The following is a 27870-nucleotide window of genomic DNA, read 5'->3' as shown; positions in this document are numbered from 1 at the left end:
TGTGTAATGATAATGATCTTTTACAGTATAGTTAAGGGTTGTTGGAAGCTGGGACTTATTCTGGCAATTGTAGGTGTTAGACCATCCCATGGTACACATGCTCACAGGTAATCAATAAGGTGAGGTAGATTTAAAGCTGCTAGTTATCCTAACATGCATATCATTTGAACATGGGCAGAAAATTCATGCACACGCAGGGAATGGGTGCAATCTCAACACAGGCTTAGCCTGAGGCAAGAGTTTAAATCCTGGACTCTGTACCTGTGAGGCAGTGGCAGCATAAACTGCTGTGCCACATCTACAAATGAAGTATGAATGACATGACACTTACAAAGTAGCATACACGGACTGTATTTATTATTGTGCTATAAGAAATCTTAAAAAAAAAAAAAACAAATTCCCTCTATTGGTATATGTGACATGCACGCATTTTGTCTTAGTCTTTGTAGTCCCAAACGCCAATCAGTTTACAAGGAATTCACACACATTTAGTGATTGTGCAAGCAAAGTACTTCTATATTTTATGTATATGGTGTTACCCTCATCTTTTCACATTTTGTTGTCTTCTAAGGAAAAATCAACATTGATTTTTTTTCCTCTCTTCAATATACAAATTACTGAAAGTAAAAAATGTTTGTTTCATGAGATCATTTAAGAGCTTCACCTTAACTTGAAAAGTGCATACAAGCTAATTGTTTTATTGTGTAGTTTCTATCTAATAAGTTACAGGAAAGTCTTCTGACGGAGTGGGGTGGGGTGTTGGATAAGGATAAAAGATACATATAAAAACTCTTAAGATGCTCAAAATTAATGGCCATCACCAGGGAAGTTCAAAGAATTCATCCACCCTGATTACCCGGTCATTCTTGCAAAATCAAACCCAAAGTATGACCATCGGATTCTGATGCTGGCAACAGGAGAAGCCAATCTATTTGGTGTGTCCCAAATTTGTCCACAGACCACTCCTGAGAAAGGGGGTCACCAGCACTGCCGTGAGCACACAAGTAGTCTTATGGTGGATTCCAAGAGCACATATCAAAAAAGTGAATAGCTCCACTACTCGTGGTGTAAAGCAGTCCATCTTACTGAAGTTTCTAAAATGAAACACAATGATGGGGTGGTTTTCAAGAAGGTACAAAAGCAATAAGCTCTGACTGGCTTTGCTCAGGAAGGCATCCTAAATGTGCCTTCATCTTAGGTGTTGTTGCCAATACTAGGAGTCTACAGTCTGCTGCTCTTTTAGTAAATTGTAATATTTCATTACCCCATCCTTTACACAGTGCATTGGAGTAATTAGTACAGTAGTTATCCAGATTTAGAATTTGCTTTTTTTGAAGAACCCATTGCATGCAGTTGTGTGAAATGTGCTTTAATACAAATATTAACAGAGCCCTGCAGCTTAAAAAGTGAGGTATTCTACAGTAATCCTCTTGGAAATATAATTGACATCGAATAAAGTTTACTAGATCTGCAGCTATTAATATATGCATACTTAGGCTACTTTTGACAGATTTGTGCCTTAAAGTGACTTTTAAAAATATTCCATTTTAAACAATCAAGACATGTATAGCAATAACATCCAAGTGCCAAGCATTAGTTTATTAACAGGCAAATTACAATGAGGGAGGGGCATATTATCTAATTCAAATTTAATTTAAATGTATTGATCCACCTTCTGAATATAATATAAAGTTGTAAAGACTAATGTTATTTTTTGTTAAATTTGTACAGCAGGACTGCCATATATTTATATACTGTATAAACTACATAATTTTGAGTTATAGCCTGCATTAATTAATATATTCTCAAGGACCTGGACAAAAACAAAAAGAAAGATGTTTAGCATACTTCAAAATATTTGCATCCATATAGTAAGACTGTGTTCTAATATTAAATTGGCCATTTCCGAGGGAAGGTATCAAAAGGATCTTTGGTTTATGTTTGGTTTATTTTTCTTTGTAAGAAGTTCTACATGTCTTAGAGAACGCCCAGTATGCGGCCAACCCACCAGCTGCATGGCATAATCACTCTGCAGGCCACCCTGCATCCCTGGTACTCATAAGGCCATGGCCAGTACCCACCAAGTGGCTCACAAATCCTTTGGCAATGGGTGTAACTGCGTCTACATTCGGCACAACAGATACCCTGATGGTCCAGCATGGGGTCAAATGTCATTGTTCCTCCCTCACCTTCAAGCATCCTCTGTGAAAAAATTCAAGTAAAAATAGTTTTGGTTATGCATATGTGGAACATGGAGTAACACTTTCAACACAATACCGTATGACATCCTCAAACCGCATTTCATTTAATTCAGGGTTGGTGGTAGAGCCTATCCTGGCAGTACTGGGCACAAGGCAGGAACCATCCCTGCATTTGGTGCCAATTCATCACCCACCGCCATTTACATAGGGACCAGCTCTGGGACTGCCAATTAACCCGCGTGTTTGGGAATATGAGTGGAAAATGTAACCGGATGTGGAGAGAACTTTTAAACTCTACAAGAATAAGGACTGGGCACTCGTTTCATACCCAGGCTGTTGACATTTATGTTGTTAGCAGAATCCTGATTGGGGCAGTGGGGATATGCAATCTCATTTCAGACTATGACTTTAATTGGTGATCTATGTCAGTCAACTTTTTAGGTGCAACATTTATCTACTGCAATAGCTACAATGATATGAAAAAGTAAGTCACTCCATGGATATGGTTGACTTTTTCAACAAACAGTATTTAAACTGGCAAATAGTAGATCTTCATGCAGAAAGTGCCTATAGATAAAGGTGAAATACTTGAATGAAAACGCAAAAGAAAATTAGCCTTTTCAATCATTTAGTCCATGAAAATATCAATAGATGTACTGGTCTACCAGGGAAGAAGGAAGTACATCCTTGACTTCAGATGCTGGTTTTGCCTCCTTTAGTCATAATTGCTTCTTATAGGAGTTTTGCTTAACTGCCCTCTAGTCTCTGACATTTAAGTTTGTGAATGATTTCACCAGTCCTTCAGTTGCAAGGTGTTTGTAGGTTTTCTTGCATCTAATTACCCCTTTCAAATACCCCCCCAAAACATTTCAATGGAATTCATATCAGGAATTTGACTAGGTCAGTCCATAACCCTCCATTCCATCTTCGTGAGCCGTTCCTTGGTGGATTTGCTAGTGTACATCAGCTCAGTATCGTGTGGAAAGGACAACCTCCTATTCAACATCAACCTTCAGACAGCTGGCCTCACATTTACGTCAAGCACACTTTGATGTGACGTAGAATTCATAATTGACTCCATGATTGGAAGTTGCTCAGTCCCTGAGGCAGCAAAGCAACCCCAAACCATAACATTTCCACCACCATGCTTCACAGTTAGTACAAGGTTCTTCTCCTAAAATGCTGTCTTCAGTTTGCGCCAAACGTGTCTAACTGTTACTGTGGCCAAATTACACTTTGATTCATTTGAACAAAGCACATTGTTCAATCAGGTGTGGTCTTTGCCTATATGTTCAAATAGTCTTGCTCTGATTTTCTTTTTGTATAGCAAAGGCTTTTTGTTAGCACTTCTCACATGCAGGTCAAATTTATCCTGTAGTCTTTCTGACTGTAGTGTATGCACTTTGACACGAACATTTATAAGAGTTACCTGCAGATCCCACCATGAAATTTAATTGTTCTTGGAGATTTCTTTCAGTATCAGATGTTCAGCTCTAGGGCTAAGTTTCTGGGCTGGCCAGTCCTGGACAACTTAGCAGTCGTATGAAATCTACTCCACTTGTAGATGATTTTCAACACAGTGGGAATGAATGATTTCAAATAAATTGGTGATCTTTTAAAATCCCTTGCCAGATTCATAGGCGTCCACAGCCTTCTTTCAGAGGGCTCTTATTGTCTTGGCATTATGACACCATACATATCAGTAGCAAAGAGAACACCAGACCCTAAATCTCTTGTTTTAAAAAGACAGGTTCCATCTGGAGGTTTTAATCATTGGTAGCTAATCTGGAATACGTTATTCAAATTTTACGGATTTGAAATGGTGATAAATGTTGAAGGTATAATAAAGTTTTCCATGTGACAAACTTTTGCTAATTTAATGTAGATTATGAGAATGATTACGCTTATTTTTATTTGTCATGTTTTCAGGTATATCAGCTTTACCTGTAGGCACTGTTTGCTTGAAGATCTAATGCTTGCCTGTTCAAATATGTTGAAAAACTCAGCAGTTTCCATGGGGGGGGGGGGGTTCTTATATTTTTCACATGACTGTTATTCGGCATGAAACAACCCAGCTCCTGGCACACTTATTCTTCCAGGAAATTTGTGCTGACAGTTCACCCCGCTGTACACATTTTTGGGATTTCAAAATCTCCCATTGAGAAGCTTTAGCAAACTTATGAACTCGTTAATTGTGAAAAAGAGAAGCATTCTATGAAACGTCAACTTTGAATTTGTTTACCATTTCAATTTTCGATGTGAGAGCTGTTACTTCAACTTGGACCATGCCATACCATATCATTTTCTAAGCCCACGTACTACTGAGCAGCGTCACTGGAGGTTCTTCAAGTTATCTTTCACTTATTTAACAGCCGTTCCTGATAGCAAAACAGTGAAATACTTACAATCACGCACACTGAAGAAAGCACAGCTTTGGGATGGTTCAAGTGGGGTGACATGACTGAGTATTATTGAATAAAGAAGATAGGATGTTAGATGTGCATTTATTTGGGTTGCTAATAATAATATCATTATTCAATATGTAGTAATGATACTGTTTATTTATTCATCACTGTACAAGTTCAGTATTGCCTCTTACAATACCAGAAGGCAAGAAAAAGTCTTGCTGTATGCTGACAGTCTGGATTCTGCCTCGAGCCCATCCTGCACTCATCACATTAGCTCACTTCTTCTGTTCCCTGATATCGAAGCATGTAAGTGACATGGTGTTTATATCCGTAAAAGTAAAACATAAAAGCAACTTCACTTTGTACAAATGTATGAAAGATGGCTCAGTGATGCTTTATACTACAATGACTAAACATCCTTACACTAAAAACAACTTAACGTTTACATTATCTAAAGGTCATAATGATTTAATGTTTCTCTGAAACCAGTTTATCAGGAAAGCGACGCAATGATTTGCCCACCAATATGTTCATAAGCAATCAACAATATTAGCTTAAGGTTTCAGCACAAATTTAAAATCCCAATCACATACATCTTTCACATTTTTTTATGTTTAAGAAATCTGAGCTACAATGAGCCACAGACCCTCCAAATCCAACAACTAATAATAGCACATGAATCTGCTCATCACTTGAGTTGGAATCAACATGATATTGTAAAATAGTATTAAAAAATATATTTTATGTACACTACTGGTACATGTAATTACATTCTATAATCACTTATTTTTGAATATGACTAACTTTTACAACAATATTTAATAAGCAAAATTGTAATTACAAACCTGATGAAGTGACTTAAAAATGTAAAAATATTCTACTTTTTGAGCAAGTTAACCAATTCTCTGTTATGTAGTTTTTTTTACTTGTTTCAACCTAATTTGCGGACTTGTATGTTGTGCGTGCATCTACTGCTGGAGCCCAACTTATTTCATAATGTGAGTTGACCTATGACGGTGACATACTGTAAAAGGAAAGGATCATAGCCGAAAATTTTGAACTGACTATCTATATAAAGTATTTAACCAATAAGACTGATTTAACTTTGCAAATGTTGTAAGGTCGTTGTCTACAATCGACTTTAAAACCACTTTTAACTCCATTCACTGGCCAGCCTTTGGAAGGCTCTCCAGAGACAGCAAGTACCTGACAAAATCATCCGTCTACTTCAGCAAAAATATGAAAACTCAAAAAGCTGCATCCGAACCAACTGTGCATTCTCAAAAGAATTCCTTATTGGGACAGGTGTTCAACAAGGCTGCGTCATATCGTCCCAACTGTTCAACACAGTGATCGATGAAGTAATGTGGAAAACATTTGATGGCTGTCAAGAGGTACAGTATGTCACAGACCTTATGTTTGCTGATGACAGTGCCATCTTTGCAAACAGTGATGCCAAAGCTACAAATACTCTGCAAACAGTTGTAAATGACGTGCAACTGTATGGGCTGAAAATCAAAGCAGTGATGCCTGATGGGTCTCCAGCTGCAGTCTACCTTAATGGCATTCAGCTTAAGCAAGTTGCGGGTCAGTCATAGAGGAGATGAAAACAGTCACTACCTGTGAGGTTCTCAGCCGAATCGGCCAAGCCACTGGGTCACTAAACTGGTGCCTTTGGCAAAAAAATACAATATAACATTCAAGACTAAAATACAATTCTTCAGAGCAATCATCATCCCAGTCCTCCCCTATTGCAGACAGACCTCAACAGTCTAGGAACATTCCTGGTTCGATTCCTGTGGAAAATTCTCGGAATGTCGTTCAATGACAACCTCCAAAACTAAATAATAAGGATCAGATGCTGCCAACAACCCAGTATAGCTGAGGAAATTTGGAAAAGAAGACTGTGCTGGTTTGCCCATGGATGTAGAATGGATGAAAACCGACTCCCTTACCGACTGCTATGGCGAAACCACCCAACAACAAAATGCACCTAAGTAAACTTTGGCACGTCAAGTTGAGGATGACCTCAAACAACATTAACTCAGTCTAACAGAGTCCAAGGTGATAGCACAAGATTGAAGCAGCTGGAAGCAAATTGAGCGGGATGTCGAAAACCCATTGGCACCGACACTAACATACTAGCTGTGAGGGCAGCCTCGTCCAGTTGCCTGCTAATGGATTGACGACTATTGCCATATTATTTTTGAAAGTACAAATAAACTGTATGAGCCGATAGTCTGGGAAGAACACTGTATAGTAATAAACTTAATTACAAAATGTGAACTGCTCAAATAGGATTTGCTTTTTCAGAGGTCTGAGCTAAATAAACTGGTAATAAAATAAACAGATGGCTCTATAAGGAAAGCTCTGTGGGTTAAGTAATAATAAAGTCATAGACCACAAAAATGCATAAAATAAGTGAAAATACATAAATTTTTGAGTGTGCTTTTATCTGGCTAAGGTGAAGCCATGGCCAGGGTGCTGGTTCATTAAAGGACAGACTTATTCACTTATGTCAGGCAATTTCAGAGCATCCATCTAATTTAACAGATTGTGGGAGGAAATAAAAGTCAAAGAGTGTACAGAAGTTCCCTGTGGCAAGAGTTAAAATGGGATCCTGGCACTATGTGGTGTCTATACCAACCACTGTGACACTGAGTTATTCTGGTGATTATGTTAGGAGGAAGATGAAGATGGACCTTTCCTAAGTCGCTACTTACGTGGTAGGGGTTCTCTGGGTTGAAATCACTTGTTTCTTCTTCTTCTGCCCTCGATGCTCTTTGGGTGGCATTATTTTTCCGCAATCGATTAGCAGCATTAGCTAGTTCTGCAGCCTCCTCAAATGGTTCCATATCGTATGGCCGGTAGTTATTCTGGCGCTTCTCACGTGAAGCTTCTCTTTTTTTTCTTTGACTATCTACAAGGCATATTAAAAAAAACAAAAAAAAACAAATACAGATTTAAAAAGCCACTGAATCAAACTATTCAGGAAGCTGGTATTGGTTTTATTTGGAAAGGAAGCATATCATGAATAGATGCCAGACCCCTGCATCCTGTATTGAAATTAATACATTTGAAAATGTTATGTTATGGGTAAATGGTCAGTGTTTACATTCCACAGCATTACTTGAGAAAGGCAGAGGTAGATAAAAAAAATGTACACAATTTACAGTAGCATATGCATTATGATTTTCTGAATTCTGTAAATCCATTGCTGCTTTGCCAGGGCTGTATTGGCAGAATTTGGTGAAAGACAGCAGTAAACCCTGCACATGGTGCCAGACCATCGGTGGGCATGCTCACATTGGCTTTTATGTCAGCAGCATTTGGCACAAGGCAGGGCCAACCCTGGACAGAATGTCAGAGTTATTGCAGTGCATGCTCACCCACAATAGGCAGATTCTGAATTGATGTTTATTACTACATAAACAGAAGCTTGCACTTGCTGAATTCAAAATTTTGAATAATGAAAAATTGTTTTTCTACCTAACAATTTTTAATAAAGGCACTTTTCTCTGCAAAGGCAGGGAACACCTGGGAATCCCTCAGGCGCAGCTCGAGGAAGGAAAGTCCGGTCTGCCCTGTACAGCTTATTATCACTGCAGCCCTTGGCAGGAAACTAGAAAGGCAAATAGATGGCTGTAATTGTGTATGCAGATAAAATTGTCTTCTTTCCCTCTGTGATTTTCATTGCATTTTAAAAGATGGATGCGGGAGCATCTTTTCTTCTCTGAAATATCCCGCTTGCTAAATCCACTCAGTTAATGGACCTGCTTATCACACTTTGGGGTTGTGGGATCAGAACATTATTCAGTAGTACATCAGAAACCTACTACTGTTACTAGGTTTGGGGTGGAAAACTAGTTTTATACATTCTTTTTTTGACATTTCATTTCTTAAAGTCCATATTTTCTCCACTCTTATATTCCACATCTATTGGAGCTGCAGATTCAGTACAGGAACTAAATCTGGGCATGGCGCACTGGTTTGTATTGTTAGTCTCATTCCACCCTCACCTATTTTATCAATTTATATATTTTCTAAACTTACTTAATCTTTGATTGTGATAAGCTGATTCCTATCCTGACTGCTTGGATGTGTTTACATTTTTCATGATCCTGAAAAGAGGATCAATTGTGGAACAACCATCAATGCTGCCATTTCACAACACTAGGAGACTAGCTTTGATTTGCGGCCCATATCCTATCTGTGTCCTATTATCCTCCTTAGTGTTAACGCCAAGTAGCTCTCTAGGCAATATTCTACTACCATTTTTTTGAATGAAATAACATCATACTGCAAGAAAATCATGAATATTTCTGTGCATTCTGCCACTCTGCAGTAACTCATTACTATTCATGAGTGGGGCGGAGCCTTCCGCTGCTAAACACAATGGCATGTAAACAAAAAGCTTTAAGGCCAATTTTAGAACAAACGGAAACTGAATCATTAATTGCATCAAGTGATATCGACAACATGGTGAATTGGCAATCAGACAGTAGTGAAACTAATAATGAAACTGATGAATATGGCAATTTATGACTGACCCGTCATGATATGCCTGGTGAATTTGATCGTGTGATGGTTCATCTTGGTGCAGGTAGCTATGTGTCAAAAAAAGAAAGGCAAAATGATTGCAATAAAGTAGAAGAACAAGAAAGATGTTTGGCCCCTAAGCACTTTTCACAATGTAGCAACTGTCAATGTTCGTGTCAGGGTAAATTTGGAAGTCACTAAGCTTTGTACAGTCGTAGCCTGCAATAACACAATCAGCATGTCGATCATGTGGATCAGGCACCGATAATTTACCCTCTCATGCACAAGAAACAGAAAAATTAAGAAACGTTTGCAAAGAAACATACTTCTACTGTCCAAATTGTGACGTTAGGCTGTGCATAGTTGACTGTTTCAAAGTATATCACACAAAGGACATGTCTGCATCGGTACAGCCGTGGACACTAGACATACCTTTCCTCCTGTATTTATGTTTTGGTATCGTTTCTTTTACACATCATAATATTTTTTTTTCTTGTTGAAAAAAATTCAACATTTTTTGGCTCATTTTTCTGGAGATAAACATAACGTAAAGGAGGTTAAGACCTCTTCTGGGGGAATCTGAGAGGGGTTTGTCCCACACCCCAAAGATGTGCAAGTTAGCTTATTTGATGGCTCTCTAAATTGGCCTGGCATACAAGGCTGGCCTACTTATGGAAAAGGTGGATGATGAAAATCAATAAATGGACCATAAGAGCAGGGCCTTTCCTAGTCTTTTTGGGTGTCTGCACTGTTTTTCTCTGTGGCATGTCTGAGATGCCCTAAGCAGTTGCTTAGATTGCTTATGGCAGGAAATTACCCTACACACAAGAGAAAGATTTGAAGGATCTTGGCATTTTGTTTAAAACTACAATACTTCGATATTACAATATGACTACAGTATGTTTATATTGCGCATAATAATATTATTACTGCGGTGGGCTGGCGCCCTGCCCAGGGTTTGTTTCCTGCTTTGCGCCCTATGTTAGCTGGGATTGGCTCCAGCAGACCCCTGTGTCCCTGTAGTTAGGATATAGCGGGTTGGATAATGGATGGATGGATAATAATATTATTATGTTTCTGATTAACAAGTGGACTATTACAACAAATTTAAATTACACATTTCTATTATGCTGTTAAAAGAAAAGCCACAACTGTAAAATAATACAACATTCTCAAGCTCACCTAATCCAGGTGTCCCCAACTCTAGTCCTGGAGGTCCCCAGTGGCTGCTGGTTTTCATTGTAACCCTTTTCTTAATTAGTGACCTGCTTTTGCTGCTAATTAAGTTCTTTTGAATTAAATTTAATTGACTTGTTTTTAAAGATTTGTTCCTCTGAATTGCTTCATTTCTTTCCTTAAATGGCACCCAAACAGAAATGAAATGTGAAGTAAGTGAGCCAACAGAAGACCAACTAAGTCAGGGCCTCAAATTCCAACCAATTTCACTCCAATCAGTTGCTTAATTAGGTGCCGAGTCTTGTCATTAATTAAACCCGTTCTTTAATTCTATAGCTTGTTGCTGCTCTCATTGTGCACATTTCCGAAATTGTTAATGTTCTCTTTTCTAAGAGCACAGTTAAGATGTTTTGGGGACCTGAGCAGATCAACATTCCTGAGACCTTCATTGTTCTTTATTTTCAGATATTGTATGATGGACATAGTCTGCTGGTGATGTTTTGGCTCATTTTGTATCTCATTATTATTTGGCTGCTAATTAAGGAAAAAGAAACAATTAAAGGGTCTGAGTCTTCAAGAGCAAGTCAATTAAAATTAGTTCAAAAGAAGTTAATTAGTAGTAAAAACAGGTCACTAATTAAGAAAAGGGTTAGAATGAAAACCTGCAGCCACTGGGGCCCTCCAGGACTGGAGTTGGGGACCCCTGACCTAATCCAATTCTTGGTCAATGATAAGTGTAGCCATTCATAGAAACACTAGGTGCAAAGCAGGAACCAATATTGGACAGAGTCTAGTCCTGCACACACACACACACACACACACACACACACGCACACACATACTTCCATTGACCAGGCACCCACTTGGAGTTTAGTCTAACACAAACATCTTTGGAAATGTTTGTGAAAAAAACTCATACAGGCAAAACCCACATAGAAAATGGCTGCCTACAACTGTAGTTATCCTTACATTTGACAAAGAGGTTCTTAGTACATAATATGTGTAAAGCTTAATTTTCAACCTTTGTGTTTTTCCAAGTTGATTCTAGGGTTCGTCGGGGTGTGTTCCTGCTCCTACTCTGTTCAATGCTTGCATGGACTGTGTGTTGGGGAAGGTGGTGGGGTCCAGTGGCTGTGGGGCATCTGTTGGAGAAGAAAGATTCATGGATCGACTTTGCTGACGATGCTGTGAGCTTCACGGAGTCAATGGAGGCTCTGATTGGGGCTCTCGAGAGACTGAGCAAGGAGTCTGGATAACAACTAATATCCAGACCTTTAATGGGCTCTTAGGCACAGCGATCAGCAGTCTGTGTCTGTCTGCAGAGAGAGTGTCGACCTTGTCGAGAGGTTTGCTTACCTTGGCAGTGACATTCATATGTCTGGTGATTCTTCCTATGAAGTCAGTAGATGGATTGGGAGAGCATGCGGGGTCATGAGGTTGCTGGAAAGGGGTGTGCTCCACTTCCAATATCTATGCAGAAGGACGAAGGTCCAAGTCTTTAGAGTCCTGGCGCTTCCAGTCTTGCTATATGGTTGAGAGACATGGATGCTTTTCCAGTGACCTGAGATGATGACTGGACTCCTTCGGTACTGTGTCTCTTCAGAGAATCCTTGGGTACCACTGGTTTGACTTTGAGTCAAATGAACGGTTGCCCATGGAGTCCCTAATGAGGCACATTACCTGCATTGCAAGGGAGCGTCAGTTACGGCACTATGCCCATGTGGCGCGATTACCTGAGGATCCGGCTTGCAGGTTCCTTATTGCTGGGGACCCGAGTGGCTGGACCAAGCCAAGGGGATGCCCACGTAACACCTGGCTGAGGCAGACAGATGGTCATTTCCAGAGGATGGGACTGGACTGTGTATCTGCCTGAGGGATTGCAAACCAGGATCCTGAGCTCCTTCGTCGTGTGGCGGGTGCGGCAATGCGCTATACCAAGGCATGCTCCAAAACCTCACCTGACCTGACACATCCCAGTTATTAATTTATTATGTCTGGAGTTAAATCTTTTCTTTTTTTTTAAACAATATCTAAAATTAAGTTATTTTAGTTATGAGTGCTGCCCGCCACCATGCTTTAAGAAGCTACTGATCTTCAAATGCTGTGTAAACCCTGTGGCAGATCTTTAGATATGAAGGTGGTACATTTTCAATGACATCCATCACTAGGAAGAGCAAATTACTTTTCTGTTACTAAATTGCCATTGCATTTTCCTTGTGTGAGATTTTTGACTGAAATAAAGCCAAGTGAAGATTAAGGCTTTGTATCATTGTACAAATCATAACATAACACCTTCAATTCTATTTAATCCAACAAAAGAATTATAGGCTGGGAGCCTACTCTAGCAGCGTTAGGTGCAAGGAAGATAACTGCCCTGGACAGGATGCCAGTATATCACAGGGCCCTCTCATGCACACACCCACACTCACACTCATACTCACACAGGGCTTATTTAGAATCACCAATCACATTACATGGCTTTTCTAGTGATTTTCAGACCATAGCCTTCATTTACATGAGTAGAGTGGTGGCTCTGAGGCTAAGGATCTGTGCTGGTATCTGGAAGGTTGCTGGTTCAAAATCTGTTACTGCCAGAAGGGATTCCCAACTCTGCAAGGCCCTTAACCTGAAACTTGCTCCCTTGGGGCTGTACAATAGCTGACCCTGCACTCTGACCCCCAAAGGTCATGGGAAAAGACCATTTCCCCACAGAGATTAACTAAGTATGTTAAATTAAAGGAAAATAATAATTTTGTGAGTTGGAGGCAGTTAGTGGTGTAAGCCTGTACTGTAAAGGCTCCTAGAAACTGTTGAAATTGTCAGAAAGTAAATTGAAATGCAGAGTCGGCGGACATACTCGCCCCCCTTGTCTATCAGTGGCTAAGCAAGTTTCTCTCTCTTCGGAAGTTTCGCTTTGCCGATGTGTTCGACTCGCTTGTGTATTAGTGGCTAAGCGAGTTTGTCTTTCCTCGGCGGTCTCACTTTAGTGACGGAGTTGCTTTATTTCAGCTTCATGCTGTAGCCTAGCACTTCCGGACCAGACAGACAGACACGCACACTTACACGTGTAGATGTTTATATATAATATATGATTATATGTGCTAACAATTATTTTTAGTTTTGTTTATATATTTTTGGCTTACACATCATTTGTGAGATTCCGCAATGTTTCATCAAGGTCCAAATATATTCCTAATTAACTTTTTATGACCAATTCGTAATTAACTGAAATAATAAATGTCAAATTTGCAAATCTGGAGGAGCAACTGCAATCACTTAGTATCTACATATCTACAATAGACAAATTACATCATAAATGAATAAGCAATCTGCAAACAAAGGCCTACCACCTTGTACTTCTGACCAGCATTACTCTGATTCGATAATTTTCATTACACATACATGTGCGATAGTAAAATGGCTATGTCATCATGCAGATTAAGGTAAATGGATACTGTGAAACAGTTCACCATCCTGCCACAGACCAGCATGGAAGGCAGAAGCATTGCATTTTGAGGGTGATGCCGTGTTCCCCTACAAAAAGAACACTGTCTGCATCAGCAATCACTGTCACACTCTTTACAGTCATTGAGATCAAAGAAAGTACTAATGACTTAATGAGGCTCCTATTTGTACCATTTCCTCTTGAAATCTTGGTTCTCTTTCTGAATCTTCTTGAAGCTTGTCACAGGACATGCCTCTCTTCTCTTCCCTGCCTGACAAGCCCTAGACCCACCCAGCTTGTGACACATTCACAGATCGCTGCCTTCACACTACGCTAGGGAAGAGCCATCTGCTACAATACTTTATTGCAAAGCTAGTCTGAATGATTTGTAACATTATAATAATTTAAAATTATTTGCATGGATTTGTGAGATTTTCAGTGTTTCCACAGGGACCCACCTCATATATGGTGGTGGTTGGACTGGAGTTTAATGTATCTAAACAGAAGAATTTGTTTGTGCTGAGTAGGACTTTAACACTTCAGTGACAAAAGACTAGAAATATTTCAGTTTCAAAGTCATACTTTTAAATGAGAAAGCAACAATACTCATCCTGTACCTTTTGGATATGTTGGACGAAGCCAGAAGATTGGAAGGTCCCCACAGAGATCTAGGATTTTAGAGCTCAGGAAACTGTTATCTTTCACTGGCTGCTCTGTGGCCACCCATATTAGTGACTCTTCATCGAATTTCGCTGGCATTATCTCATCTTCCTGGCAAATAAACAAAACAATGAGAACAATGCAGTGACTAATTTTTCAACATGTTGGTCTGAAGGTTGTGGTAATCATCAGTCTGTTGAATATCATAACCCATTTCAAGGACAGTGGAGGCTTGAGGCTCTTTAGAAACAACAATTGCATGTCAGGAAGCAATTGTGGATTGGAAGTAGCTTCTTACAAAGCACATTTACTAACACAGAGATGAGATGTGGAAGGATTTCGAAGTACCTGGAAGAAACCCCCCGAATCAATGACTAGGCAGACATTTAGACCCATGTAAATGAAGCTATAAAGACTACAGGGACCTTCAATGTAATATACAGAATTAGTGTCCTGCTGTTTACTTTGATGGCCTAAAAGCTCAGATTTGATTGTATCTTACCACAAAACCTTCTTCCAGCTGACTTCAGAGTCTCTCTTGAAACTCTAACAGAGGTGTCATGTGCTTTTTTTGTCTATGCTACTTTCCTATAAAGCTGTGACTGGTACTGATTCAAATTTTCTTTTTTTCTGCCCAAAATAAAACTTGAACTATTTAATAAAATTAGAAAAGTTTACAAGGGCATTTTCATAGCTAAAAGTCCCAAAATCAAAAATGGATTTTCAAAAGAATGCCTGGTAGATCAGGGAGCACTGCTTGCTCACACCTCCAGGGTACTTGGGTCAAATCCCAGACTAGGCGCTATTTGTGTAAAGTTTTGTTATTTTTCTATTGCTCCTCTCTTCCACACAAAGGTGTGCAGATTCAGGAGACTGGCAACTCTAGGGTGGGATGGTGTAAGAGTTGCAATTAAATAGTGGTCCATCCGGGGTATGTTACCTGCCTTGTGCCCAATGCTGTTGGAATATGCTCTCCATGACCTTGTGGTGGAGTAAGTAAATTGAGAAAATGGATGAATAAAGAAGGGTAATAAATTTTAGATATCTTTGATCAAACATAGGAAAAATACAAACTGTATTATTATGTATTTAATGATTCAGATGAAATATGCATTTAAATTATAATACCAAAGCATTGCATTGTTAAATATAGACTATAATGAAAATATATTATTATCTGCTTTTCCCACCAGCCTAATCCACTTGAGGGTTTTGGGAGCTGGAGCCAACTCCAGCAGCACTAGGTGCAGCACTACAAACAGTGCTATTTTTGTGGGGCTGGGATCCTGTCTTGCAGGACCCTTAATTGGATTATGCAAGTCTGAGAATGTTACAGTGCCTATACAATTAATGAACCCCTCTGGAAGTTTTAACATTTTATTATTGCACAACATTGAATCACAGTGGATTTATTTCGGATTCCTTGTCACTGGTCAACAGAAAAAGGGAAAATACAGCAGACCTCTGCAAAGTGATCTAAATTAACTACAAATATAAAACACATAGCAAATAGATCAAATTAGTATTCACCCCCTTCAAGTTAGTATTTAGTAGATGTACCTTTAGCAACCATTACAGCCTTGAGGCTCTGTGCTCAGGTCTCTGTCAGTATTTCATATCTGGACACTGCACTTTTTCCCCATTCTTGCTTGCAGAGCTGCACAAGGTTTGCTATGATTCATGGGGATTCTGAGTGAACAGCCTTTGTCAAGTCCATCCACAAATTCTCAGTTTAATTGAGACCTGTCCTCTGACTCTGCCATGTCAGGACATTAACATTGTTATTTTTAAGCTATTCATCTGCAGCTTTGGCTTGAACCTTGTGGTTATTGTATTGCTGGAAAAAAAATCTCCCAAGATGCATGTTTCTTACAGACTACATCAAGTATTCCTGCAGGATTTGCCTGTGTTTTGCTGCAATCGTTTTACCCTGTACACCTCACAAGTCTTGCAGATAAACATCCTCACAGTATGATGCCACCACCACCATGCCTCACGGTGGGAATGGTGTGTCTGTGATAATGAGCAGTATTTGGCTTATGCCAAATATGGTGTTTAGTCTGATGGCCTAAAAGATCAATTTTGGTCTCATCAGACAACAGAGCCTTCTTCCAGCTGACTTCGGAGTCTCTCTTGAGCCTTCTGGAAAACTCTAACCGAAATGTCATATGTTTTTGTTTTTTTCTATGCCACTCTCCCATAAAACTGCGACTGGTGAAGCACCCTGGCAACTGTTCTTGTCTGTACTGTCTATCCAATCTTAGCCTGTGTAGCTTGTAACTCATAGGACTCTTGGTTGTCTCCCTCACCATTCATCTTCTTCCACGATCGATGGGTTTTTGTGGCCTGCCCCAGGAAGATTCACAGCTGTTCCATACACTTTCCATTTCTTAATGGCTGATTTAGCTGGCCTCCAAGGGATTTTCAGTGACTTGGATATTTTGATGTCTGCTCTTGACTTGTGCCTTTCAATCATGTTTTCACATAGTTGCTTGGAGTGTTCTTTTGGCTTCATTGTGTAGGTTAAGCCATGATACTGACTAACCACAAGTTGTATCTTCCAGATAAATTGCATTTATACTACGATCAACTGAAACCCCTTTCAGTTTATTGCAATTTAATTAATTCTGTGACTTTTAAAACCAATTGGCTGCACCAATTATAATTTAGGTATGTCATATTTAAGGCAGTGAAAACTTATGAGATCAATTATTTTGCGTTCTATATTTGTAATTAATTTAGAACACTTTGCAGAGATCTTTTTTCACATTGACATTAAAGGGTGTTTTTCTGCTGATCAGTGTCAAAAAGCCAAATTAAATCCACTATGATTTAATGTTGTATAACAAAAAAAGTTAAAACTTTCAAGGGGTTGAGAACTTTTTATTTGTAGTATGTAATGAAGTTAAGGATTGTCAGAGTGATTGCTGCTTCTGCCTTGTACTTCCACTGCACCGAGTTCCAATCCGAGTTAAAATGTTCTCTACATGTCTGCACGTGTTATCTGCACGTATCCCAAAGTTTTGTGTCAGGTTAATTGGCAGCTTCTAATTGGCCCAGTGTGGTGTGGATTGATGTCCTGTTCAGGTGCGTCCTTAGTAAAGCTTGCATACACACCAAAAGAGGCGAAAAATGTGTGTATGCAACTCCCATGCAATGATCAGGATTTAAAAAAGACAACTTGACATGGGAACATGCGTTTGTTTATGACAACTCTGACCCATACATATGCACCATTTTGGAGAAATTGGGAATTCAAGACGCCCTTGATCATGTAGGGAAATGCAACCAAACCTGCTAAATGATGACTCACATGCAAAATAATTCATATCACCAATGTGTATATAACACTGTATGTGTGTCCATCTATCCATTTTCCAACCCGCTGAATCTGAACACAGGGTCATGGGGGTCTGCTGGAGCCAATCCCAGCCAACACAGGACGCAAGGCAGGAACAAATCCCGGGCAGGGCGCCCACCCACCAAAGCTGTATGTGTGTTGATATTATAAACATATTACACCTTAAAAATGAAGAATATAACATCTAGACTCCATTTTAGTTCCCAGTGCTTTTTCAGGTTATTTGTTAAGTTTATACCAGTTAATTGGTTGTCACTTCTCAGGGAACTGGCTGACAGGTCAGGAGTATCTCAGCCAAGATTCACGCGGTCATACCTGCTGTGCTGGTAGCCATTAACTGACTGACAAGGCGCTACCTCCAGGTTTCATATGGTGTGGGTGCATAACATGTTTTTGACAACATAAAAAGGAGCAGTGTTTGCAGTAAGGGCACCCAGTAAAAATGAAGCTGCATTTGTTAACCATGAGCAATTAAATTCCATTAATGCAGAAGTTATCCAAGATGTGACTGACAAAGATTGTATCTCAATGACCTGGGTCAATCCCTGATTAATTTATTTTGTGTCAAAGTAGCTTTGACATATGTGATGATGCTGTACATGGTGGCTGGCTTATTGGTAAGGTAACTGGCTGAACCCTCAGTGTTTTGTTTATATGGCCTGTACTACTTATTGTAACAGTAACCATGTCATTACATGTGCCAGGGAATAGCCGCTACCTGCTTAGATCCCGGTACCTTACGCCTTTCCCTGACACTCAGACCACAGAGGGGAGGCACTATAATGCAGCACATGACCTTGTGCTCTCAGTTGTAGAGCACAGCCAATGCAGGTGGCGGTGTCTCAATGTGTTAAGTGGGAGGTGGCTCTACCAGCCAATGAAGTTCTGCAGCACTGTGATTGTATGAGGTTGATTAGCATGCTCCATATATGGATGTTTCAAGGCAGCATTTGAAGCTTGTTCACATAAGCAGGGTCATTGTGTTTTATAATGGGTACATTTTATAGAAATGTGAGTATACCAGGTTTCATAAATCTTTATTTTTCTTTGGCTTATGCATTTTCTTGTGTTTTTTTTTTTCATGCTCAAATACATTCAAAGTTTTATAAATGAAGCCCTAGAACTGGCTTCTTATGACCTCGTATTAGACAAGCAGGTTAAAAAAAAATAGATGGATTGTTATATCAAGTGCTCATGCATCTCTCCTATGTCTAATTTTGAGAAAATGTACTGCTTTCACGGAGTAGGTTATTAAGGCTCATCAGTCATTAATTCCAATATTGTTTAAGCAATTAATAGATTGCACAAAAACCATCCTACAACCCCTATGATTTGTGCACAAAATGTGCCCAGCTGTGAACCGGCTGTGAGACTAGACTATTGGGGCAGAAATTGGCCAGAAATGTAAGAAACGCCTCACGAGAGTAAAAAATTTCTGTGGCTTGTTTATATGAAGCAGAGCCTGCAGCACAAAAGCTGGCATTGCTAATTGGTCATTGTGGAGAATCCAGCAGCTGCCCCTTCTAAGTCCCCTGATAGTGGAGCTCTGTCTGTGGGGCGATGAATATGAACACAAAATCAAAAGAATGAAGGGATTTGATGCCTAAAAATAAATGTATACTTTGAGGAAGGGAAATAAAAGAAAACATGAAAGCTAAATTCAGGGCAAACAAAAACAAAAAACAAAAAAACTAGGACATGCTATCACATGTATAATGTCAGAGATGAGTTTTTAATTGGCTTTTCCCTAAAAACCCTGCTGCTGATTGAACAACCTGTTAGCACAAAGTATTTAAAGGCAGCTCAGCAGAAAAAAATGGCAGAATAGCCAAATACACATACCAGATCAAAGGACAGAGACTCTTTGTTCAGACTTTCAACAGTGGGGAGATGTGCTTTGGCTTGAGCTTTAATGTAACACTTCTCTCCTCCGGCGAAACGAATGCCTGTGATTCCCTTAAAACAAAAAAAAGCATTGTAGGATCAAAAGTTGGCATAGCCTTCAAGCACAACTGCACTGCGCTGCTAGTAGCTTAATGGAGCTTATGCCACCTCATAATCAATCTTCTTCCTACCTGAGGTGTGTTTATAATTAATGTATCCTTATATCATTTAGTGAGAAAACACTAAACACTTGAGGTTGGGAGAAAACTTCTATTAAGCAGTTTGAAGGAGAAAATAAGGAGTTGGAGAAGAACATATTTAAGTGCAGCAAAGATTCTTCAACAAACCTTTGTACCCTGGACGGAGTAGGAACTGTACCAGGGTGCAATAAAGGAGTACATCAGGGAAGCGGATTTATGTCTTCTGCTTTATAAAATTGAGTTCTGTATTTTTAATACTTGGTGCTGGAGAGTGGTGACTGGTTGCATGTCAGTTGAACATGCAGGTAAGATCTTCATTGTACTCTGTGCATGTGACAATAAAGCTACTACTACTACTACTACTACTGATACCTTCCTCAATGCTGGCTCACAAACAGAGTAGTCTAGTGGCTAAGTAGTATGGCTACACCACTACACCTACCAAAGTTTACACTGAGTGAAAATATCCACCCTGTATAGAGTTACATTGTAATGTACAGGATAAGAGCTTATAGAGTTGGTTCACAAGTAGAAAAACACAATCTAATCTAATCTAATCTAATCAATATGTCAGTCTTACAATGTGAAAGTCATGGACTTCAACAGCTTCCTCACTTCCACTTCCAGTTTTGAAAGTCTCCATGTTGTTCTGTGTATCAATCTCCATCGACCCTTCTTCCACTCGCCCATTGATGCTCATACTGTAATGGACATTATACACCTATTAAAAAAAACAAAAAGGATTCACTTTACAATTAGAGGAATACGTTTGTGACTCATATTGTAGTTCCAGTGATTACTGGAAAGTTATTAGAAAAGTAAAAAAATAAACACAACATGCACTTTTAAATAAGGAATTATTAGATAAGTATTGCAGTCCATGTGGAGTCTCCTGGTGATTGTAAGGGAGGGTTTTTCCTGGGTACGCTGGCTTCTATATATCCGCAAACATATAGATGTGTAGATTTGGCTGATTTGGAATTTCAAAGTGACCATTGGTCAGTGTGCCTTGCATGTGCCTTGTCCGGGATTGCTTGCTGCCTTATGTTCAGTGTTCCTGAGATAGGCTGCACTCTGACTATAACCCTGAATAGGCTCAAGAATGTTGTTATCTGTATATATTTACTTACTGGCTGACTTACAGAAGTTATTCTTTATTTGTAAACAATCTAAAGAGAAACGGTTCTCATTAATAGGTCAATAGCAATGGCCCTGAAGCCCTGAAACATCAAGCATCACTAAAAAGTTAATTTAATGGTGAAAAACAAAACAGAGAAAACCTTGATGACATTTCACATTAGTCATAGGCATAAAGGGCAATCTTAATGTCAGACTACGGTAGTTGCATAATAGCACAGATGGTAGTGCGTATGATTCCACGTAGCTGCATTGTGATTCGAGTCCTCATTGTAACATTTTATTATTTTTTATCTTTTGTTGTTCTTAATTAATTCACATGTCTGACTTGCTCCTGCACAATTTTCAGCTGGGGTTTTAAAAATTAAAAATTTTAAAATTACTACTAAAGTTGATAGGTCTGTCATTAGTATTCTATACATTTTTCTGATTTTGTAAAAAGCTAAAAACAAATAAACAACAAATAAAATTCTATCTATCTATCTATCTATCTATCTATCTATCTATCTATCTATCTATCTATCTATCTATCTATCTATCTATCTATCATGATAATTGTGTTATTTATTTCATGATTCCATTCTCAATTAATACTACCAAATAAATATATAATTGGTTCCTGGTTCAAACACGTCTTTATCCCAACTGCTCTTAATCTTCTAAAAAAGTGTTGCTTTAATTGACATCCACAGGCTAATATGTTAATCTTTTGTAACAATCACTAGTCAAGTCTTAATGCTAGTTTAATTTTTATATGTTATATGGAAGATCTGATGGTAAGTATTATTTTCACTTTTATATTTATTTATTTGTACAAAATGTATTTAAGTTGGCAAAGTTCTTTGCTGCTGTGTTTTAATATTATGTTGTGTTCTCTCTTTGAAATCTGCTGAAAAAGCAAATTCCCCTACTATAGACAAAAAACTTGAAGTGATTTCAATGTGAACAGCTATGATGTTCTGTCAGCACCAGGAATAGAACACATGCTTCAACTTTAAAAATAAAGTACCGCAATTGTAAAACTGGAAGTTAACATCTGCTGAAGACACCATACCAGACCTAATATAACAAACCCACCTATACAGGTCAGGGTCTCAGGTTTCCATAGCCTATCCCAGTAGCTGCAGGAGAAAAGCAGGAACCAATCCAGGGCAGAGGGCCAGTCCATTGCAGAGCCCACTCAGACACACAGGGCCAGTTTGGAATCACCAATTAACCTACATTTAGGGATGTGGGAGTAAAGGTCCCCTTAGACCTTGGAAGAATATGCATAATGCACAAAGGCAATGACCATGCAGAAGCTTTGAAACTAGGACACTACCACTACACCACTGTGCTGCTCTCCTGCGGAATAACCCTCTAAAACAGGGGTGTCAAACTCCGGGCCTGGAGGGCCGCAGTGGCTACAGATTTTCATTCTAACCCTTTTCCTAATCAGTGACCAGTTTTCACTGCTAATTAACTCCATTTCCCTTCATTTTAATAGCCCTGTTTTTAAGGATTCAGTCCTCTGAATTGATTTGTTTCTTCATTAAATGGCAGCCAAACAGAAATGAGACATGAAATGAGCCAACAGATGACCAGCTAAACTGGGATTTCAAACTTCAACCAATGAGAAGCTGATTCTTGCTGTTAATTAAGCCCGTTATTTAATTCAATGGCTTGTTGCTGCTCTCATTCTGCCACAGCAGACATTTCCAAATCTGTTGGTTTTTCTGTTTTTTCTGTCATATGGTGGCTTGTTTGATGTCTCATTATTGTTTGGCCACTAATCAAGGAAAAAGAGACAATTAAGGGGCCTGAGTCAAGTTAATTAAAACTAAAGCAAAAGAAGTTAATTAGCAGTAAAAACGGCTCACTAATGAAGAAGATGGTTAGAATGAAAACATGCAGCCACTGCGGCCCTCGAGGACCGGAGTTCGACACCTGTGCTCTAAAAACTGAAAAATGTAACTTTTTAGACAGGATAATATTACATCCTCAAAACCTCTTAATGTAATACACAGTCACAGGGGTAATGGGTCTATTCTAGCAGTATCGAGTGCAAGGTAGGAATGAGCACTGAACGAGGCACCAACCCATTGCAGGGCCCACTCACACAAACACCTATACGTACATGGAGCCAATGTACAATCTCCAGTTAACATATGGTGAACCCCTTTGTGATGTGTAAAAAAATCCACAGATATCTGAAGAACATGCAGACGCAGCAAACAATCGAGGTACACTGTTTAAACTCAAAACTCTGAAGCTGTAAGACAGCAGCATTAACCATTATACCATTGTGCCACAATGTATAATAATAATAATAATAATAATAATAATAATAATAATAATAATAATAACATTATTATTATTATTATGTAATGTCATTTTCTAACCTGCTTGATCCAGACCAGGGTCATGTGTATGTGCTGGAGCCAATCCCAGTTAGCATAAGGTGCAAGGTAGGCACAAACCCTGGAGAGGGTGTTAGTCCATTACAGATTATTGTTATTATTATTATTATTTCTGTAATATTATTATTGTTATTAGATGATCTGCTGTGGAAAAACCTAATGGGAACAGCTGAAAGAAGATTATCATTATTATTATTATTATTATTATACAATAGCACCATGAATCCAGGACTTTGGAGTACTGATACAGAAACACAAACAATTACTCAACTGTGCCACCTATTATTATTATTTTTATTAATTACCTTATATAAGTCAGGCTTGCATTGAAGTTTTATGGATCTTAAATATTTGGACATCTAGACAAGTATTTTGTGCCTTCAGATTTAGAGACTCCTGCTCTAAGAAAGAAGTATGTACTTAAACAAAAGAATCAGGAATTGGAAGAGCTCAACAAAAACAGCAGTCCTGCCATGAGCCTGTCACTGAATTCAAGCCGAACTCCACACATTCCACAAACAAGTGTACTTACTCTGACTTGCATTTCCTGTTAGTGACCTTTGCTCAGTTTCATTAGAGAATGCAGGGAAAGCCACCACTAATCATGTGTCCCTTAAAAAGGACCTTCATGTAGAATGAGACACTGCAGCGTGAAATGATGTGTTTTGAATGGGGAATGTGATTGATGTGGTTAATGCTAGAGGTCTGGGGAAAAGGCGGCAGCGGAGCTACCGCTGAAAAGGTTCACTGTGGTGGAGCAACAAAGAACAAGGTCATATCCATCAAACAGACTGCAAGAGAAAGTCTCTTGTAATCTCAAAAAAAAAAAGATGTAAGACATAGGTAACACCACAGTAGTGATTTATTTGACTCTGACACTGAAGAGTTAGAGGAATAATTTGATATTCTTTCATTATATATTGTGTTTATGCAGATAGATAGATAGATAGATAGATAGATAGATAGATAGATAGATAGATAGATAGATAGATAGATAGATAGATAGATAGATAGATAGATAGATAGATAGATAGATAGATAGATAGAGAATTAATTCTGTATCTGCTTAGAAATCTGTTGAAGCAAAACAGCACTTTTTTTCTGCAAGAGCATTTACCTAAGTGTGAAAAAACTGAACAATGCAGCAGATAATTTAATGGAATGTTCAGTGGGTTTTTTTCCCCGTTTTTGTAGCTTAACCTAACTGGATTTTAATGGCCTGGGTAGTGAGTTGCGTAGTGGTCCTTATAACAGCTGGCCCGCACAGTTACTGTGCCTGTGGAATGCTGATCATATCCTGGCGTTGAAGTGAGTTTGCACATTTCCTACAACCACAAAGATGAGTGGACTAAATTACTTGGCACTTCTTTCTTAGGCCAGAGTGAGTGTATGTGTGGTTTGTGTGTGTGACTATGACCTGAATGAGCTTGCATCTCATCAAATGTTGGCTTATGCTTTGTGTCTAATGGTGACTGACTCTGGTTTGCCAGATGCCTGTAAAAATTACAGAATCATGGAAAATTGCTGGCTATCAATATGGATTGTATATATATTCAAACCTGGGCTGGTTGTTGTCTGCATGTGCTCTCCCTGTGTCTGTGTAGGTTTTGACCAGGAAGATCAGTTTTTCCTGCAGGTTGTCACTTGATAAATACAAGCTGATCCAACGTGTGTAAGTGCGGAGCAGTACTGGCGCCTCCATGCTACACTCTTAAAAATAATGGTTCTTTAATGGCATTTCATGGTTCTTTACTGGGTTGTGGGGTTTGTTGTGGAACAATTGTTTAACAAAGCACAATTCCATTCTGGGAAGGGTTCTCTGCATATGGCGTTTGATCTGGTAGAAAAGAGTACTGAAATCTTTGATATATGGTAGGCTACCTATAGCAGGACAGTACCAGATTAAGAAAATCTGGATTTAGCCTGTTTTAAGACATGCAGGAAGAGGCCTTTTAAATTTATGACTTATTACAAATCTATTGCCATCTATTCATGGCTATTTACTGTATGGAGCCTGTTAGAGATCTAAATAAATTAAGGTTCTTTCTGGATCCTTCAAGTAGATGGGCCTTTTAGGAACCAAAATTGGTTCCCCTAAGACATCTCACTGAACAGCCACTCTGCACCTTTATTTTTAAGAGTGTACTTGCGCATGGAGTTCTGCATTTAAACTGGTGACAATTAAATTCACTTGGATGCCATATGACCCCTTCTGAAGAAGAATAGGAACAAAGTGTTTAAAAGAATTAAATAGAAGTCTGTACAAACAATACGGTTGCAAGATTACAACCGAAGGAGACAAATAGCCATGCAGTCAATTGATGTTTTAGTTTGACAGGTTAAAATTATTTTTTCTTAATGTAAAGACTGAAGAAGCCTTATTTATATATTTGCTTAGCTGCATTATGTATTTATTTGTTAACGTTTTACCCTTATTTAAAAATGTGTTTCGAAAAGCGGCTGGCCAATGACAGTATATATATAAAAAATAGCATTCTTTCAAATATATGAGAGAGACACCAAAACCCCTTCGATTTTTTGCCTTTCGAGCCTTCGAGTCCCTTTTAGTTCTTTTAGATGAGACGGAGTGTCTTGAAGAACACTGTAGTAAAAGCTCTGTAAAGTAAGCTAGATTTTACCTCTCAGGTATGAGAAATCCCATTAAAGGGTAACAGACTTTGAATCTGCCATCAATGCATATGTTCAGAAAGTCCAACCACTTAACTGAATGGCTTCTTATTTGAACATAAAGGCGCTTTGTGCGGCGCCGAACTCCGCTCCGGGGCTCCTGGCTGACTCGCACTGCCACCTCTCATACTCACTTTAGCTGTAAATACCGTCTGAGGATGGAAAAAGAGGGGGGCGGGGGTGGGAGTCGTTTCGTAAACTTTCAATGGTAGAGTTTCTCCTCTCACCTCTCGATCCCAGGGTAACTAACAGACCACGAGCATACAGCCTGACAGACCTGACGGCAGATTCCGCAGAGCTTTAGAGCGCAGCAGACCAAGGCACCTGTCAATCACAGTCACTCGGAGATAGAAAAGGAGTGAAACAGAAATGTCTTACGTGCTTGTCATTGACTTTCCAGAAGTAAAAAGCACCGATGGCTCCAAACAGAAGAAGAAGCGCTCCAGCAATGAGGATCACCGCTCCTATTTTGAGTAGGCGGCTACTGCAGGTGGGCTTCACTGGGATTGCAGTGTATGCCTGAAACGAAGAGACAGAGATGAAGTGCTTATTTTTTGTAATTAATCAAAAGACTACTTGCTACACTACATTATAAATACTATAAACATACAGCTTATAAAATTAATATAAAAGCGGAAAGTTGACTAAATAAAAAAACATCTTGTTATATGATGGAATTAACCAATGAGTTAAAGTTTACGCGAAGTTATACCAAGAAATGCCTCAGTTCAAAGCAATGAAGCAATCAGTCGTTGTCCAAAGTTATACTCTGCCTGGCAAAATAACTATCCTCCCAGAACTTTTGCACCGACATTTCGATTGCATTAAAAGGTAAGAGTAACGCACGGGGTGCTACCGGACAAGCTGATTATCATCCTGCCACCGTACTTACGGGAGGCAAACACTGCTCGACATCTTCTGGTCCCGCCAGAGCGATTGGCACTTTCTCCGATCTCTCTGCCATCGCCCTCTCGTTCTTCACAGTTATGGGCACTGGTTGGTTACCACTGTGCCACTTCTCTGCTCAGCTCTGGTCTACTTTGCAGTTCCTATGCTCCACCGCACACGGCCGTTCTCATCAGTGTGACGAGAATTTCAAGAGTGCGCGCTCCCGTCGACGTTTGCGGCCGCTTGGACGGCGGCGCGCACACGAACCTGCCACATTCCTCCGTTGGCCGCCGTCATTTCCTGTTAAATATTTTTAAATACACGATGAAGAGAGTACAAGGTAGCATTTCATGATTGTCGGAGAAGAAGTGATTGACTGAAATATATTGGTCTATATTTGGTATTTCTTATTCAATTACAGCCTATAGCCATATTGGAATCCTATCCCATTTCATATTTAAAATTTTAGATTTTACTGAAAACACCCATCCGTCTAATTTCTCCTACTAAATTGTAGTGGAAGATCAGCAAAACTGAGAACATGACAGCAGCCAAGCACAGATACGGCTCCCGTCCAACACAGACCATGCTGGCACACATATCAGAGGTGACTGTGTGCAGATGGTGCAGACCTATAAATACCTGGGAGTGCAGCTGGATGATAAATTAGACTGGACTGCCAATACTGATGCTCTGTGTAAGAAAGGACAGAGCCGGTTATACTTCCTTAGAAGGCTGGTGTCCATCAACATCTGCAATAAGATGCTGCAGATGTTCTATCAGACGGTTGTGGCGAGCGCCCTCTTCTACGTGGTGGTGTGCTGGGGAGGCAGCATTAAGAAGAAAGACGCCTCACGCCTGGACAAACTGGTGAGGAAGGCAGG

General features: G+C 39.3%; 1 protein-coding gene across 1 annotated transcript; it reads right to left on the bottom strand.

The window, feature by feature from the left end:
* Positions 1–759: 759 nt before the first annotated feature.
* cnmd (chondromodulin) lies at positions 760–27187 on the bottom strand. The gene is made up of 7 exons (XM_028799640.2): positions 26991–27187; positions 26477–26617; positions 20455–20595; positions 19633–19746; positions 14387–14540; positions 7333–7529; positions 760–2202 (listed from the first exon to the last, which is right to left on the bottom strand). The coding sequence occupies exons 1-7, from the start codon at positions 27060–27062 to the stop codon at positions 1978–1980; spliced, it is 1044 nt and encodes a 347-aa protein (XP_028655473.1). The 5' UTR covers positions 27063–27187; the 3' UTR covers positions 760–1977.
* Positions 27188–27870: the final 683 nt, after the last annotated feature.

The sequence above is a fragment of the Erpetoichthys calabaricus genome, chromosome 4 (assembly GCF_900747795.2).
Source record: "Erpetoichthys calabaricus chromosome 4, fErpCal1.3, whole genome shotgun sequence".
NCBI classification, from domain to species: domain Eukaryota; kingdom Metazoa; phylum Chordata; class Cladistia; order Polypteriformes; family Polypteridae; genus Erpetoichthys; species Erpetoichthys calabaricus.
This window is presented reverse-complemented; position numbering and strand designations above follow the sequence as displayed.

What these genes read in the sequence shown, in the direction of transcription:
- cnmd (XM_028799640.2), bottom strand. Translation starts at nt 27,062, where the DNA reads ATGGCAGAGAGATCGGAGAAAGTGCCAATCGCTCTGGCGGGACCAGAA. An exon ending in AGTCTCTGTCCTTTGATCTG is followed by an intron (nt 14,541 to 19,632) that starts GTATGTGTATTT and finishes TTTATTTGCCAG; the next exon opens with GAAGATGAGATAATGCCAGC. An exon ending in TCGTCCAACATATCCAAAAG is followed by an intron (nt 7,530 to 14,386) that starts GTACAGGATGAG and finishes TATGCCTTGTAG; the next exon opens with ATAGTCAAAGAAAAAAAAGA.